Below are 17872 nucleotides of genomic sequence, written 5' to 3' on the forward strand. Positions count from 1 at the left end.
TAAAAGTGGGATGAGAGTCTCACAATCTGCTTTAGCTTCTCCAGCTGTGTTTGTTTACTTGAGCCTATATTTGCACTGAGCTCTTATTTTAGGTTTTACATTGTTCTTCAAAGAACTGGCTTTAAAGATTAATTAGGGCAGGGGGGGAGTGAGTCTGTGTGCCTGCAAGGGAAAATGTGACTGTGAACCTAGCATTAGAGCACTGACCTGAAAGGAGGGAGAGAGGAAGGAAGGAGAGAGTTGAAAAGCATTCATAGTGGATTCTTTGAAGAGTAAGTATAATTACTCTCCTTGGAGAGAGGATTGTAGAGATAATGTTGTATATGTATTTGCTGGAGTGCTATGTAATTGTATCACAGGATTAGCAGTCAGGTTCCAGTCATGCAGATGCTAACAGCTGTATCTCATCTGATTTAGCATGGATGCACATCCTGAGAGAAGGATTAGCCTTCTAAATTATGCTGAAGAGGAAATCCTTGTGTGGTGATTTGCCATCACTGGCACACATCGGCTATTTTAGGCTGCTGTAACACGCCTGTGTGAACAAGGAGATGCAGTACTGAAGGTCACAGTAGCAGCATGTCTGCCATGGAGCTGGGACTGCACAAGTCATCAGCCTCATGTGAGACAGGGATTTGAATCAAACAGAGCTCCCTGCTAGACTGGCATCTGCAGAATGAAGTGGGGAGATACCGACGTTGCTAGTTCCAGCTGCAGTTCTCAGAATTTGGACAGGAATGTTTTCCTTTGTCTTCCTAAAGAGTCTTTTCTTTAAAATGTACAGATAAAAGTTATCCCTACAATAATTGCATTTTTGTTATATCTATTCCAGAGCTCAGAGGAGTATCAGAAAGATACAAGGGATTTGGGCAGGGAAGGGTAGGTGGGGAGAAAATGTAAAAAAATCTGAAGAAATGGTAAATAACTATTTACTTCATCTGTTGATTGAGACAAGGTAATTTCTTTCCCTTGCAACAGAAAAGAGATATCAGTGTGTGGGCCTAACCTTCAGTTGTTTTTCCCATGAACTTTTTTGTATTAAAATGAAGCACATTTTTACTGTGTAGCCCAGATGATTTCATGGGAAAGGGCTTGGTTTGCAGCACAATGATTTTGTTTAATATCTTTTTTATTTCAACAGGAAATATGGGGTGTATAAAATCAAAAAGGAAAGAGAATCTGCATGGAGATGGGCTAGATTTGAAGAATCAACCAGTACGTAAAACTGAACGAACTATTTATGTGAGGGATCCAACGTCCAATAAACAGCAAAGGCCAGTAAGTAGATAGTCTCAGGAGAGAATTCCTGTAGCAAGAACAAAGCATGACTGGCATAACTTAAATTTCAGTCCAAAGCATATGCATGGAAAGATTCAAATTATCATTAATCCACAACTGGGCTTTTACTGTTGGGTAGTTCACCCTCAATGAATAAATACCTAGAGGAATAAAAATTATTTTTATGTTTGCTACTTTATGTCTGTCTTAGTTTTCTACATAAAAAAAATAACTTGGAAATGCTTGAGTAGTTATAACTATGTCTGTAGAAGAATGCTAGATGACATTAGAAAACCTGAAGTAGTTTAGATCCATTTTTTAAAGCATTGGAGTTGTGTTTTTAGTAGCTATGGGATCCAGGTGTTGGTTATTCCAGTTAAAGGCTGAAGTAATCATGGGTGATTCTTTACCACCTCTAGTCAGCTTTACTCACTGAAGGCCACCACTGGGCCTTGCCTGAGGTGTGTATTTATTTATAACTAAATTAATTATTAAGGCTGGGAGGGGAGGAGAGCACAGGGTGCAGCGGTGAAGGGAGCAGCAGAGAGGAACAGGCTAACAGGTTCCATGTGTGCTGCCTGGCATTGGAAGGAAAGGTGCTGGGATGGGGAATTCTGCTGGGTACCAATTGGGTTTGCTGATTTGCAGCGTGACTGGTACCTTTTTTTCCCCCCCACCTTCTCTAATGTGCTGAGGAAACTGTGTCTCCTGCCTGCCCTTGTTCAGGGACCTGCTCTCTGCAGGTGTGAAAGGCTCCCTGCTTCCCTCTCTCCCCAGCTGACACAGTGAACTCAGTGTGCACTCAGTCGATGAACACACATCACAAACTACCTTTTTTTTTTAAATTACTTTTTTTTTCTTCTTGCTCAGTCTTAGTGGCATAACCATGCTTGTAGTTCTTCAGCATGACAGCTACATGGTAGTAACTGTCCTGCTTAAGTGCCCTACCTAAAGACTCTTCAGCAGAAGTCCCAAAGCTGTGAACTTCCTCCCCATGGCTTGTGCCACACCTTCACAAGGTGTGAGCTGCTCAATTTAAAATCTATACATTTTTATACTGTCATATGAATAATTTATGTTTTTATATATACTACATATTTTGAAGAATGGTGGGAAAAGATCTGAGCATTTCCTTTTAAGACACATGAGATGACACCAAAGCAACTGTATAATATGTAATTGTAATTTAAGATCATCACAAAGATCTAAAACTGCTTAATTAAAGACATATTTTATTGTAGGCAAATCCAGAAGCACAGCTCTTACCAGGACAGAGGTTTGTCAGTCAAGGTATGTTTCTATGGAAATCTCACAGCTGCGTGCTGTGCCCGTGTCAGCCTGAAAAGTGATGTGAGTGTGCCTTTGTCCTTCTACTTTTGCAGATGCAGAGGAGCATGGAGTCATTGTGGTAGCTTTGTATCCCTATGATGGCATTCATGAAGAGGACTTGTCCTTCAAAAAAGGAGAAAAACTGAAAGTTATTGAGGAGTAAGTATGACACTATTGTTGTATTGCAGATTTTCTTTGGGCTCATCTAATTCCCTCTGCAATGCTTTGATATTCTACTTATACTATGGGTATATGCTTACATGTGGTAATAAAAATGCTTTATGGTGTTATTCCAAGTTGGATAGGATTTTGACCAACCTGCTGCAATGGAAGGTGTTCCTGCCCATGACAGAGATCATCTTTTAGGTCCCTTCTAACCATTCTAACCATTTTTGGGTCTATGGTTCCCTGATCTGGCAGTTGGCCTCAGTAACAGCGACCAAAGTTTGATCCAGTGGAACCAACTCAGGTTGCTTGACTTCAGAGGAAAGATTGTGCTTCTCTCTGCAGCCTGGGCAAAGCTCTCAGCAGACTAGAACCTAAGTAATAATTTATCATTTTCTTTTCATGTGAATACTACTTTTTTTTTTGTTTTTCAGATCTGGAGAATGGTGGAGAGCAAAATCTCTCACGACAAGAAAAGAAGGTTTCATTCCCAGCAACTATGTAGCAAAAGTAAACACCCTGGAAACAGAAGAGTAAGTTCTCCCAGTCTCCAAATTCTGGCAAACTTCTTCACCTTGGTAGTGTATCCTTTGTGGGTGGGGAAAGAGGTGGTTCTAACTCTCTGAAATACTTTTCAGATGGTTCTTCAAAGACATAACCCGCAAAGATGCTGAAAGACAACTCCTGGCTCCTGGAAATGGTCCTGGAGCTTTCCTTATAAGAGAAAGTGAAACATTAAAAGGTAGGTTTTGGGGTGGTACTTTGGAATTGATAGAGAGATAAAAACATGCAGACAGTCTACACAAAAATTGGCATTTGGTGTGGAGTAGTTGCAGTGCATCCTATTGTGTGAATTTTCTGCAGTTCCGTGGGAGTGAGAAGAATGAGAAAATTACCAGAAAAAGAGGGAAGAGAGTTGCAGGCTAACACCCAAAGCTGAGATAAGGGGGGGAAAAAAAATGTTGTGTGTGTGATTACACTGACAAGAAGCGGAAATGAATGAAGTGGCATCTTTTCTCCTCTTAATATTTGTGACTCCTTTATTGAAAGACATATTGCTGTAATGGTAGCTGCTGCATTCTATAGTCTTCCATTATTGGGTCTGTATCCATTGCTACAAGTTTAAAATTGTAGCTAGTGTATAATGAGGGTTTTCACTTCTACAGTGTAGTGGGATTCTTTTCAGAAAGCTTTTTGGTAGAATTTTGTGCTGTAAACAGAGCACTTTGTGCTGAAAAGCTTAGTGAAGTCTCCAGGCTCTTCAGCCTTTGAGGAGAGCTTGGGAAGTTCTGCCCCAGCCTGTGGACACTGACTGTGAGTCTGGATGGATATCCCAGCTGGATGGTGTAACACTGCATCCTCCAGAGGAAGACACGTGAAGCATTTCAGCAGGTCATGCCTCTCCACAGGCTGATTTTTTTGGCTCTAATGCCACAGGTTCTTGACTAGGTATCATCTGTAATGGGCTCATGTCATTGTGCTCTCAGCTGAGGACTCCTAAATGAAATTCTCAAGGGAAGTGTTCTAAATTCTACGTAGAGTACTGAGAGTAAGACAAAGTACCCCCCAGAGTCACTGGATATGTGTGAGGAGAGACAAGGGGATGAGGTCCTTTTTTATCCTTTGAAAATGGACAAGAATTGTACAAGTAGAAGAAGCAGAGTGCTGTAGCTAAAGGTAGATGCTCTCTTGCCCCAGTTTAAATCCCAGATGACGTTAGGCTCCCTAGGACTGCCTTGGGATCAACAAATATAGCAGATCAACAGATCTGATCTCCCTGCTCTGTGCCTGAAGCCATCTCCAAACTATCCTTTTGCTAGTTGGCCCATGACAACTAGCATGTTCCTTTTTCAAAATGCTGATCTCCAGGTTTCCTGAGTAGGGTGACAGCCCTGGTCCTGCTCTCCCAGCCACTTCTACTTGAGCTGGGGGCTTTTCTGCAAAACTGGGCACTGAATGTGGAGCTGCCTGGAATATGGAACAAGCAAGTTTGTTGAATAAGACTGAAAAAGAAAGTGTGGCCGTAAGCATTTTGGTGACCAGTTCAAGGCTGGTTTTTGGCAACTTCCTCCTGTGGATTGCAAAATTCTTTGAGGAAACAAGAGAGTAAAAAGAAAAGCAGACAAATGGGTGATTTTCTTAGGCTCAACTGTGCACGTGTGGGCTCTGTAGATTTTTGCTCTCTGTTAATGAGCATTCCTTCTTTATCCACAGGCAGCTATTCTCTCTCCATACGAGACTACGATCCAGAGCATGGCGACGTTATTAAGCACTACAAAATCAGGAGTCTAGACAATGGAGGTTTTTACATCTCTCCAAGAATAACTTTTCCTAACATCAATGATATGATCAAACATTACCAAAGTAAGTTAAATCATTTAGGGAATTCCTTTATAGAATGCAGCCATTATTTCCTGTGAAGGAAAATAAATTATTTCTTCTTTTGTTTCAAAGATTTTATTTTTTCCTTTATTTATTTTTTATTAATAACTTGAACATGTATGTTATCAAAGAAAGTAAAATTGATTGCAACCCAAGTATTGTTACCATAACCAGATCTAGTGCTGGTTGCTGGTTGCTCTGTGGCATAGCATTGTGGAATGAAGATTAGCTTTGTAATAAAATTCATCAAACTTAGGGTGATGTGAAGACATAATAATGATTACCTGCATTGTAAATAGTATTTTATCTGTAAATATTATTTATTTTTTAATTAAAAATTATAGTAAATTTTTATTCATAATCAGCAGAAATACATATAGACCTGTGGATGTTGTCTTGTACCTAGTGTTGAGTGTGAAATTGATTTTATTTTTCCTGTAAATGTGTTTGTTTAATTATTTATTTTTAAAGGAAAAAAATATTCTATATACTGCAAAGAAATAAAATTACACCCACATAGAATGTATACATTTATTTTAAAAAATAAGGAGGGGGAGAGGAAGGGATAAGTCTACCTATGTTTGAGCTGCAAAACTGACTTCTCATTCTGCATAACCTCCTGCTGGATACCTCCAAAATACAAGTTTTTAAATCTTGTAACTGGGAATAAAGATAAGACAAAAAATGTAGGACATAAAATCACATAGAAATTTTTCAAAGCCATTCTGAGGACTTTTCCATTCAGAAAATTTTCTGAATAGATAGATATGTGTGCTAGCTGTTCAGCACATCTGGAAAACCTGAGAATTATTCAACATACATATATATAAAAGTTAGAGCTGGTCAGTGTCTGGAGGAAAAATAATGTTGACCTACTTATGCTTGCATGCACATCTTTCTGAAACCATGTTGCAAGAAAATTTAATGACAAACTCAGAACACAGATCCCAAACCTGACTCCAATGTGGATCTTAATCAACATAGTGTCAGTAATAAGATCTGATCTTGTATTTACTTGGTGCAAATGGTGCTAAAACCCCCTAATAATCTGGCAGCAACCAGATGCATGTGATACTTTTTTATTAAATTTGTCTCTGAATGTGAAATTTCATATCAGAGGCACTTAAACTTTTGTGAAAGCACCAGAAAGCCTACATTTTCATCATGACATCTGGTTATTTTGAACATTATTGTGGGCTGGTTAGTGCAATTAAGCAGTGTTTGTCTCAAGTTGTTTGGCATAGGAGTATAATGTATTTTGTTTTTTTTTTTTTTGCTTTGAAAACCAGGGCAATCTGATGGCTTATGCAGAAAGTTGGAAAAAGCTTGTATTAGTCCCAAACCTCAAAAACCATGGGATAAAGATGCATGGGAAATTCCACGGGAATCGATTAAATTAGTGAAGAAACTTGGAGCTGGTCAGTTTGGAGAAGTCTGGATGGGTAAGTTTATTCTTTTGATGTGACATTTTCTGAAGGAAATGTCATTTCAGAGTCATTCAAAAACATAGTGAACAGGAACCTGATCCTACATACTTGTAAAACAGCAAAATCAGGCCCAGAATATGCCATCTTGTGAGGAGAGAGGGCTTGTAAAAGGGGGTAGATACCTGACAAGGAAGTGGAACAAATCCTTTGGGTGTCTTCTAAAGGAAAAAAATAGTGAGTAAACATTGTTATTCAGGAGGTCAAAGACAATAGAGTTTTTTTCTATGTTTTGAGGTAGAAATAGAAGGTTCTAGTAAGATGTGTCTCCTGAATCTCAAAATCAGTGAGCCTCTCAGAACTTTGTTTCAAATCAGAAAGTGTTAAAGAATATGAAATAGAAAGAAACACTGTCTTTTATTGGATTGTGTTGAGAGTTTTCATTATCTATTTGTGAAGAAGATGTCTCCTGCAATGTAGTGCATGGGTGAAAAAAGTTTACCACTACTGGGTGAAAAAAGGGAGCAGTCTTAACCCAAGAGTGTTGTCTGCCAGTGTGCTGCTCAGAAAGTAGGTGATTTATATAGTAAAAAGACTAGAGATTGAACAGCCTGAATCATCAGGTGAGACCCCAATAATAAAATGGTCATAAGACCTACAAGTTGTAAGCATTAATAATTACCCAGCAGAAAATGATAGCATTAAGTATTATAACCTGAATAAGATGCTTTCTTGGCCAATAAGCAGTATTTCCTCAGCCTTAGTGACTTCCTATTGACAAGGGGCTATGTCCAGTGTCACATTCAGGGAAAATCATCTTGCTTTTGAAATGCTGTCTATTCTGACATCAGAGTAGTCTTTTGGCTCCCTCATTGCATGTTCTGTGTACTATTCATTGCTTACACACTTTTTTGCCAGTTACCATCTTATTTGAGTTGAACTGTGTCTTCCTCCCAAAGTCTTCATTAAGATGTTTTTTCAGGCCAAATCATTCTCTTAGCCTTTCCCCCATCTCTTTTTTGGGACGTTATGTTTAAGTAGGAATAAATTTGTTATAGTTAAAAGATCGGATTATGGTGATGATGATCATTATTCATTTTAAGACCTAAGATTCTATAGGCAGAGCATTTCTTAGCAACTTAAAAGTGTATCCCAAATCTGGCTAGAAGACACAAAGCTATGAAGGGGTCTGTGATAATCCATGGGAGTGTGTCAGTCTGACAGGAATGTCATTGCTTTGAAGAGATGTTCTCATTTAGAAAAGCAAAGCACTGACTGGTGCTGAGTGGCAAATTATACACACACAACTACAGTGTCAATCAGAAAGCTCTAATTGAGTCTTAGGTGCAATCTTTTGGTATAAATCATGTAAAAAGTGCAAGCAACACATCTCTATAATATAATACAGCCAAATTCAGCCTTTTATCTGCCTTCAGAAGAAAAGCCTTAAGAAACCCTCTAGCTATGATATATATGATTGACAATTTAGATACTAGTCAGGACAAGTGTCAACCATTGTGCAGTTATTTCTGTCTCATAAACCAGGGCAACAAATGTTTAACTTACACTGAAACACTGTGGAAGTCTGTGGTAGGAACTAATTACCTGCTTGAAAATGCAGATCATTTTGGGAAGTGACTACTTCTGCACATACACACAGAAAAGAATAAAACTTTAAGAGGGTGTTTCTGCTTCAAAATGCTTCCTCTTGTTCCTAACATCTAAATTGGGCCTGAACCCTATGTCAGAATTGCTGCACTGTGAGAAAAACTAACGTACTGTGAAAGCAATTGCTGCATTTCCTCTTCTTTGCTTTCTTTCTTATGTGAGAGAAGATGATTTGCATGGCACAGATCCTCTCAAATCAGGAACATGGTTCATCTTAGGAAGTTCAAGATGGAAAAGCATATTAGGTCAGCTGTGTGGTGCAGGGTGTCAGCAAACACTGAGTATTGTAATGATTTAGGGATTTAGGGAGTTATGTAGAGGTACTGAGCAATAATCTGGTTGCTGTGCTCTCCTGATTTGAGAGCTGGTTATTACACTGCCTCCTCACAGAGAACAAAATTATTTTTCAGCCATCATGTGAATTAGAGAGAAATATTGTTCCATGGTTTAATTACTAAATAAATTTCTTCTTGATAAAGGATACTTAGAATTGTGATTTCAGAGGGAACGGTGTCCCACTCAGAGGAATTATGCTTTTGAGTAAAGAAAGATGCAGAGCTGCTGGACAAAATCCAACAAAGAGCCACAAAGATGATGAGGGGACTGGAGCATCTCTCTTTTGAGGAAAGGCTTAGGGGGGATCTTATGTATTTAACAGCTGAGGGAGGTATGCAAAGTGGATGCAGCCAGGCTTTTCTTGGTGCTGCCCAGTGACAGGGCCAGGGGCAATGGGCACAAACTGGGGCACAGGAGGGTCCTTCCCAACACTTGCTGTGTGAGTGACCAAGCACTGGCACAGGCTGCCCAGAGAGCTTGTGGTGTCCCCTTTCTTGGGGAGAATCAAAAGCCACCTGGACACAGTCCTGGACAGCCAGCTCTTGGTGTCCCTGGGGGTGTTGGGATCTCTCAGAGATATGGGAATATAGAGATAATGCTGACACTGCAACGTGAAGATATAGAATTATAGCTTTTATAGTCTTTTTAGTATCTTAATAACTACTTTCTGGGCTTCCATGTGGACATCTTCCTCTTGAACAGTTTGGAGGAAATTAACTTATATTATGGAATGAGTAAGAAAATCCTAGGAACAAAAGTCAGGCCTCCCGTGCCCCAAGCACTTGGCTGTGCTCCTGTATGACCTGTGCAGAGAATCTGTTTTATGGAATGGGCAGGTGAATCTGCTTCAGCTCTGAAGAGTTGCTTTTACATAGAGAAAATTTGCTATCAGTTTTCCAGTTTTTTCTATCAATACAAGTGCTATTTTATGCATTTTATAGAGATTTTCTGGGTTTGGGCTCCCAAGTTAGTGTTTATGTGTGCATTTTGGTCATCAGTTGTGCAGCCTGGGCTTTTTCCCTTCACAGGGAGCCCTTTAATGGGCTGTGTGGAAATGAGTGAGGGATGGAGCTGCTGCTGCATTTTTCTGTTCTGCAGCTGAACCATGGCTGTAGCAGGTGAAGGAGTGAAATGCTGGCGTGCAGTTGGATGCAGAGAAGCTGCTGTTCCTCAGACTCTTTCCCAATACCTCCTCCAATAGTAACTGCTCCAGCCATTGTCTGCCTTCTAGCAGTATCACATCTCCATAGCTCAGACAAGTTGTTCCCAGTTTACCCTGCAGGGAATTACTGGAAAAGTAGAGGAAGGAGAAAGCTGAATATTAGAGGCTTGTTCACAAAGCTCTGCATCTGGAGTCCTGTTCAGAAATGGTAGGTACCACCTCAGTTGTCTATTATAAGTTCATCACACCTTGGCTTGATTAAGCCCATGCAAGACTCTGGGGACAACCTGGCTATGCAAGATACTACTACTCTGTCAAAATAAGAGTAATCAACTCCAAAATAAATACCTGAAACACTATTTTTTTTTTTGAGAATTCAATTCTAACATGTAGAGAAGAACATGGCTCGTTGTGTGAGACATCATCACACAATCCTCAGACTTTCATACTTTCATTGGTTGCTTTACATTTGATTTTTAACAGTAGCTAAAACTGCAAAGAAACTGACGTCCTCCCATAGTATGAAAGGTTTTTAAACCATGGAGTTCAGTGCATCTGGGCAGCTGCTTTAGTGATGTGATGAACCAGAGCAGCACTGCAAGAACAGGGTCTATGTTTTATGCATTTTTCTCCTAGTGTGAACTGATATGATGTGAATTATGGTGCTCTGTGGTATTAATAATCCATGAAGAGAATTCTCAAGCAGGGCTAAGAGGAAAGTTAACAAGGCAAATGCAGCAATTATGATGTAGTTTATTAATGATACACATCTTGCTTGCATCTCAAGTGTAAAAGATTCTCTTATTCAATAAGCTCTGAATTAGAATATAAGTAATATGTGCTTTGGAAGTGTATTTTCTTCTGCAGCTGTTAGAAGTACCAGAGTGTGCTCACAGAGCTCATGGCCACGTTGTTTTTGTGTCCCATCCTTCCTTTTCATCATACATGATGCAACAAATGAATGTGAGAGAAAACCAAGATCAGGTATTTCTAGTGCTCTCACCAGTTATTTATTTTGTACGTTACCACCAGAGGGTCAAGGTAGACTTTTTTACAGCAGAAAACCTCAGTATCACAGAGATGTTGCAGTAAAGCAAACTATCTGTAAGAAAGACCTGAGTTTGATGGATATCTTTAGTGAATGTAAAATACTGTCACATAGTTAATGTTATGTGTGTTGGTCATAATTGCTTCACTGAAATAGTTGTGTGTTCAGTAGAGAATTCAACAAATTGAGAGTGGAGCTCATGCACTGTTTTAGGGCATGGGATGGAATAGTAGAAATTATGCAAATAATCTTTCTGCTTCCTAAACAGAGAGAAATATTTTTATTATCTATTTTTCTGATAGTTATGAATCATAGACCTGAGCTTTAACAGCAGGTTAACAGATTTGACCTGTATCTGTAATTTCTTACTATTAGGTAACTTAGAGAAATGTCTTTGCTATGTTTTGACCTGACCATGTTTGGAAAAATAGATTTGATAATCATGCAGGTGAATATTTTGTGATTGTGGCATAGTGATTTCTCAGGTGTTGATCCTTCTTCAAAAAAGATGCAGTGCTCAGAGCAATCACTAAAGATCTGGAAGCTAGGTCCTTGCTTTGCCAGTGATTTCTTTTGTTGGATGATAAATAGCATAAGGAAATTGTGGATTCCAGTGTAGAGGTGTATCCATCATGGCAATGATCTGGATTGTTGCTGAATAAGGAAATGAGGCCATTTTGTTGAGTCAGGAAGGCTTTACCTCTTCTGAGAAATATTTCTACAATGTTGCCTTGGATATGGTGGGGATAAAAGTTGCATTTATATCCCACTCACTCTTTTATTTATTTTATTTTTCAAATTAAATTGCTTCACAAGATAAACTTTAGGATCAATGCTTGCTGCTCTATTTCTTAATGCTATTTTAACATTTATTTAATGTTTGGTAAGTATTAAATCTGAGAAAAATTCACTGCTTTTCTCTTAACTGATAGTTGCTTTTTATATAATTAGAAGGTTTTATTAGAAGGTTTGATAAACAGAGCCATGAACCACAGCCACAGTCTCCTCCACTCCTGGCATGGGCTGTGTGATAAGAAGTTATCACATCTTAAATCTTGTGCTGAGCACCGCAGGATTGCAGTCCTGGCAGCGTGTCCTTGTCGGTCACGAGAACCATTTGACTGCACTTTTCTGTAAAGCTCCATTTTGGGCACTAAGGGTTACAGGAAGGATTATAAGCATGAGACTGGCATGCATGAAATAAGTGTAATCATGGGATTTAAGATACTTCAGAATCTTCCAGCCAGTCCTTGGACTCTTTTGTTCTGAGGCAGTTTTAAGTGGATATTCATTGAAATACACCTTGACCAAGTATTTTAGGGGCTACTTGTGAATGGAAACTTCGTATGAAGTAAGATCATTTGCTTGCTTTATTTTTTTTATCTAAAAATAAGGAATGGATCATTTTTCTCTGCAGTGCTGTATAAATTGCAAAATAAAAAGGAATTCTAGCATAAATATTTGTGCTACATCTGGTACTTGCTTTCAGGCTCTTAGCTATTCCTGGAATCCAACCTCACCTGCTTGACAGATTCCTTGACTCTGTGGGCTGCAGAGTGACTTCAGCACACTGATCGTATCTCCTCCTTGTAGGTTACTATCATAACAGCACCAAAGTGGCTGTGAAGACTCTGAAGCCTGGAACAATGTCTGTGCAAGCTTTCCTGGAGGAAGCCAACCTCATGAAAACACTTCAGCATGATAAACTTGTCAGGCTTTATGCTGTAGTGACCAAAGAAGAGCCTATTTATATTATAACAGAATTCATGGCAAAAGGTGAGCAAAACCTTGGACCTGCATGCTGATTTGGGCTGAAGGAGAGTTTATTTTCTTCCCAGTGGCTGTATGGGGCTCTCTTTTGGGTTTGTGCTGAACACAGGGTCGATAATTCATGGCTGTTTTTGTTGTTGCTCAGCAGGGCTCACACAGAGCCAAGGCCTTCTCTGCTTTTTGTGCTGCCATGCTGGTGAGGGGGCTGGGGGTGCATGGGAGGGTGGGAGGAGACACAGCCAGGACAGGTGACCCCAGCTGACCAAAGGGATATTCCAGACCATGTGGAATCATGTTCAGAATATAAAGCTGGGGGAGGAAGGAGGGACATTTGGAATGGCAGTGTTTGTTTTCCCTAGTAAACATCACAAGTGCTGGGGCCCTGCTCTCCTGGGAATGGCTGAGCACCTGCCTGCCCATGGGAATCACTGAATTGATTCCTTGTCTAGCTTTGCTGGTGTGCACAGCTTTTGCTTTTTCCTCTTCCTATTAATCTGTCTTTATTTCAGCCCATGAGTTCTCTACCTTTTACCTTTCTGCTTTTCTCCCTGGTCCCACTGGTGGGGAGTGAGTGGCTGGCTGATGGCTGGGGTTCAACCATGACAATCTGCAAACAATAGTTTAAGTGAACGCTTCTGGTTCTCCTAAAGTAGGTCCCTTTCTTTTTAAAGAAAGGAATGATAAAGTTATTTTTAAATGTTCAAATATTAAGGGAATGAGCACCTATCCTTAAAATGGGCTGGGGCTTTAATTTTCTGACTCATTACTGCATTTGTGAAATAAACCATTTTTACCAATTTCTTGAATGCAGCATTTTCTATTGTTTCTGAACCAGAGGATAGCCCACAGAATAGATCTGGGTCCTTTGGACTTGCTACCTAACTTTTTTTTCTGGTATCATAGCAAGGCAATTAAAACAAATATTAGGAGTTGCCTTATGTGGTCCTTGAATTGATAAATGTGTGTGTAATGAGGTGAGTGAGGAATGGTCAAGAGTGGCTGCACTACTAGGAGAGGACTCTATAAAGCATTAGTGCACAAAATATGCGAAGTTTCCTTCTCAGATTATCTTGGGCAGTAGCTTTTCTTGTTTTGTTCTGTTTTCAAGTAATTTTGCTGGTAATTTGATGAACAAACATTGAGGCACTTAGTCTGTATGACTTGTTTTGATGTGTGTGATTCTCCAAGACATCTTTCCTGATGGTCCATACAGTGGGGTCCTTATCAATCTCAGCACCACTGAACTGAGTTATGGTCTCGTGGGAGTTTCCTACAGCTGGGGAAATAGCAAAACTTGAATGTCTGATATGCTGATTTGGGTGTTCCTGTCGTTAAACCATGCAAAGAGACTGTCTTACTGTAGTCAACTTGAAAATACATCAAAATACTTCACTGCATTCGTTTTGTTATCCAGAAAATTGGGGAACCTATGTGACTTTTATTTTTGTAATAAGATGCACTGATTTAATCTTTCTCTGTTTTAACAGGAAGTTTGCTGGATTTTCTAAAGAGTGATGAAGGAAGTAAATTGTTGCTTCCAAAGCTAATCGATTTCTCTGCTCAGGTAAAACTTAAAAAAATACATTCAAAATTGTAGGGGGTTACTTCTCTTAGAGTCTGAAACTCATACTGGGCAATTTCATCCTAAGGATTTTTAACATTAAAAAAATGCAATTTACACAGTAATTTTGAGTAAATATGGATCACTGAAAGGAGGAGATAGATGGAAGAGGTTTCAAAGGGAATATGTGGTTAGGCTTAACTCTTAGATACTGCTGGTGACGTGTTTAGATGGCAGAACCCAGCTGCCTTCCTTTGTGAAAGAGTTGCTTTCAATTTGAGTGGCTATGAAGGACAAGTCTGGGAGTTTTTGCTTAGCAGATTTCTTCAGAGTTAAAAAATGTCTCATTTTTTTTTACTTCTTAAGTTAGGTTAACTGGTCAAACTCCTCTTAACCTCAGTGTACTCTTTTTGGTTTCAAATTCTTAGGTAAATTATTGTGAAATGGTGTTTCAGGTACTGGTCTATGATATATGAACCAGGATGATTGCTCAAAAATATACAAGTTACCTCTGTCTTCAATGAAATCTGAAGAGAGACCCCAGAGTGATTTGTGTGTCACAGCCTGAATTGAAGGTCCCACAGCCTGGTGGTTTGTCTTGGACAGTTATCAGAATTAGGTGTCCAGGGAGACATGTAACAAAAATAGAGGAATAATTCTACTTTTGCAGGTTGTACTCCATGTTAATAGTAGGTAATTATGGCATTTCTGGTAGGTTATTGCTAACCAACCTTTTTTGGGGTTGTTTTTTTATTGCATTAGAGTTTACAGCTTGTTGTACCCTATTATGTTAACTTGTTATAACTCGTGGGGAAAGATGGGAAAACATTAAAAGGTATAATAAAGCATTAGGAATCTATACCAAAAATTCACAGTAAGAATATTATATAAGTGTTTTATGTAATATTGCTACACAAATAATTATGGGACTAGATATTAAGAAGTATTTCTTTACCAAAAAGATTTGTCAAACACAGGAACAGGCTTCCTAGAGAGGTGATCAATGCCCCAAACCTGTCATATTTTAAAAGCCATTTGGTCAATGTCCTTAATATATGCTTTAACTTCTGGTTAAAGTGGTCTGAAGTGATCCAGAAGTTGAACTAGATGACTTCTGAAGGTCCTTTCAAACTGGAACTATTGTATTCTATAGTTATCACGTATTGTTACGTAGACGTTCAATATATCAGATATAGGTTTTTATTTCACATAGATTCAATGGAAGAGCTGTTTTTCCTATAATTGTTGGTTTAGTGTGGTTATAAGCTCTTTAAATTCTTTGAACTCTTTAGGTAATTTGTCCTTAAGAATTTATTTTTAGTGGAGTAAAAGCTTTGCAGATGTGGAAAACCTGCTGAAAATCTTTTCAGACAACGACCTGCTGGATCCCAGGTCGTTGTCTGAAAAGATGAGTAACAGTGGGGAGAATAGAAAATAAATAGTTTTGAAAGTAGTGTGTAAAATTCAAGAGAGAAAAGAATATCTGTGAACATTGATATGAAAGGAGACCCAAGATGTGGAGAGAAAAGCACATGTGATTTCACAGCAGACCATTTTATTGGAGTTAGGGATGTTGCATTCATTTTAAATTGATACTGTGTTTTTAGAAATTTAAGGCTTGAAAATGAAGTAAAGAGAAACTCTGTGTACAACTTGGGTAAATCACTTCAAGATAACAAGGGTCAGAGATTGTCATTCACAAAGCTTTGAAGGTCACTTCAAATGGACATCCCTTGTCACCCTGATCTGACAGCAGCCTCTCAGAGCCAGTTCCTGCACTGGGCCCCAGAGGCCAAGACCTTGTGCTGCACAGGTGATGTGACAAGTCCCTCTTGTCATATAAGATGTAGACCATCAAGGGAAATTCCTGTGACTGGCTTGCAGTCACCCTCAAAGGATGTTCAGGAATGCCCCTCTGAGGATTTCTGGCTGAGGCCCAAACAAAACTTCGTAACAGAGATACCGGGATTTTTCTTACGGAAAGAATTTGTAGGGTTTTTGAGCACATTTTTAAAGAGCCCTTATTGCCATTGTGTGATAACAGGGCTGTGTGGAATAGACTTGCAGGCTCCATGTGTGTGGTTCCAGACCAGAGATTTCCCTCTGAACAACACAGATGTTCCACTGGTCTTTTCTATCTCTGGCAGTCTGAATTAATTATAGGTCTTTTGGGCAAAAGATGGACAAAAATCTTTTCAGACCTCTGCTAAAGTAACCTGTGGATCACAGATGCTCTTGACTGTAGGCTGTGTGTAAAGGAGAACACAAAATGTGTGTAGTTTCTTGATGTGACTCTGGTTTATACAAATGGGACACTAATTTATTCTTACAGAAGTGATGTTAACCTCTCTGCAGAGCGAAGGGACAAGAAATTCGGAGAGATGTGTTTCAGAAGAGGTTAAGATTAACATGGAAGGAAGCTTGTGGTGAAGATTCCTATTCTTAATGACTTTTTTTTTTTCTTGGTGGACACACACTTGAGCTCTTCATTACTCTCTGATCCACCATTCTGGAAAAGCACTTTGCCAGGCTATCCCAGATTCTCAGGAACACTGAAAATGCAAGAAATGGTAGCTGAACATTAGCTTATTTTTGCCCTCATCCATCTGTGCTGTTACAAGACACAGGAGGGACTGAGAATGGAGGAAAGGGAGAGGAGAAAGTGGTCTCTGTGACTTTTAGCTGTCTAAAGAATATAGTACAGGCAGTTGTACAGGAAACCCCAGCTGAAGCTGATTTTCCAAGAGCACTCTGGGTTGTTGTTTGCATTGCCAGACTGTTTAGTGCTTCACTCACTGAGTTCATTACACCTTTGAAGAGTCTTGAAAAAGTATGTCTTTGCAAGAGGTGAAACATTCTGACTTTGCAAAATGAGAACTGCTCCTCCTCTAGGTGAAATAAACTACTTTTTTAAAGTAAGTTTAAAAAAGTTCTTCAAGCAAGTAATCAAATACACTCCTGCTCTGCTGCTATACTGGTTTAGCTGTCCAGTTAGGTGAGCACACCTGCTGATGGACATTTTTTTGGCAGAGATAGCTGTTACTTGGTTACACTTATATCTACAGCTGTGGATTCTGGACTTTGGTGATTTACTTTCTGTACTAATGGTTGTGATTTATGAAATTTGGTTTGTGGAGAAAATGCTTGCTAGGAAGGTGGTCCTCTAAGTTTCTAAAGCAACCTGCTTTCTGACAGAGCTGAAGGTATCTCTTGTGTTTTAATCAGCCCATATGAGTAGGGGCTGGGGGAATTTAATGTTAGCTGTGCCTTGGCAGACAATTTTATCCATTGGAGATGGATGTTAGAAGTCTCTGAAATGAGGATGTTTTAAGGGAAACTGAGTTTTGCAAACAGAGCTTCAAGCACATACTATCTGCATTAGTACAAAATAGAGCTGTGGCATCTCCCCTAGAAGTCAGCACCAGCCTGGCTCCTTCAGTTCCTGAAGCAACTGGAAGACTCAGGGTTTTGCTAGTTGGTTTCTGTCTTGCCTCAGAGGCAATTTACCAGAAGAGCCTCCACTTCTTTGTTTCACATTTCCTGAATTCATAGTTGTTCCTGCTTGATTAGGTCTCCTGAAAATGTATGACACAAATTCAGCAAACTTTTTGTATGTGTAAACTCTTCCTGCTTCTCATGCAAATCCTTTACATTACCTTCCATGTAGAATACACATCTGCAGTAGCTGTGGTTAGGAAAATTATACCTGTTTTTACTAAACAAACTTATAACTTTCAAAAGGGTCAAAG

The 17872-nt window shown here is 39.3% G+C and overlaps 1 protein-coding gene across 5 annotated transcripts in view; it reads left to right on the forward strand.

Moving 5' to 3' along the window:
* Positions 1-17872, forward strand: part of LYN (LYN proto-oncogene, Src family tyrosine kinase) — a 50225-nt gene that overhangs the window by 20318 nt on the left and 12035 nt on the right. For 4 of the 5 annotated variants that reach the window (XM_015618451.3, XM_015618454.3, XM_015618452.3 and 1 more), the window contains exons 2-10: positions 1142-1278; positions 2520-2568; positions 2661-2766; positions 3207-3305; positions 3411-3514; positions 4987-5136; positions 6444-6596; positions 12386-12568; positions 14050-14126. In XM_015618451.3, coding sequence (XP_015473937.1) covers positions 1147-1278; positions 2520-2568; positions 2661-2766; positions 3207-3305; positions 3411-3514; positions 4987-5136; positions 6444-6596; positions 12386-12568; positions 14050-14126 — 1053 coding nt within the window. In that variant the 5' untranslated portion in view covers positions 1142-1146. The remainder of the gene's footprint in view (positions 1-1141; positions 1279-2519; positions 2569-2660; positions 2767-3206; positions 3306-3410; positions 3515-4986; positions 5137-6443; positions 6597-12385; positions 12569-14049; positions 14127-17872) is intronic. The other variant, XM_015618455.3, reaches the window with a different exon arrangement.

The sequence above is a fragment of the Parus major genome, chromosome 2 (genome assembly GCF_001522545.3).
Source record: "Parus major isolate Abel chromosome 2, Parus_major1.1, whole genome shotgun sequence".
In the NCBI taxonomy this organism is placed as follows: domain Eukaryota; kingdom Metazoa; phylum Chordata; class Aves; order Passeriformes; family Paridae; genus Parus; species Parus major.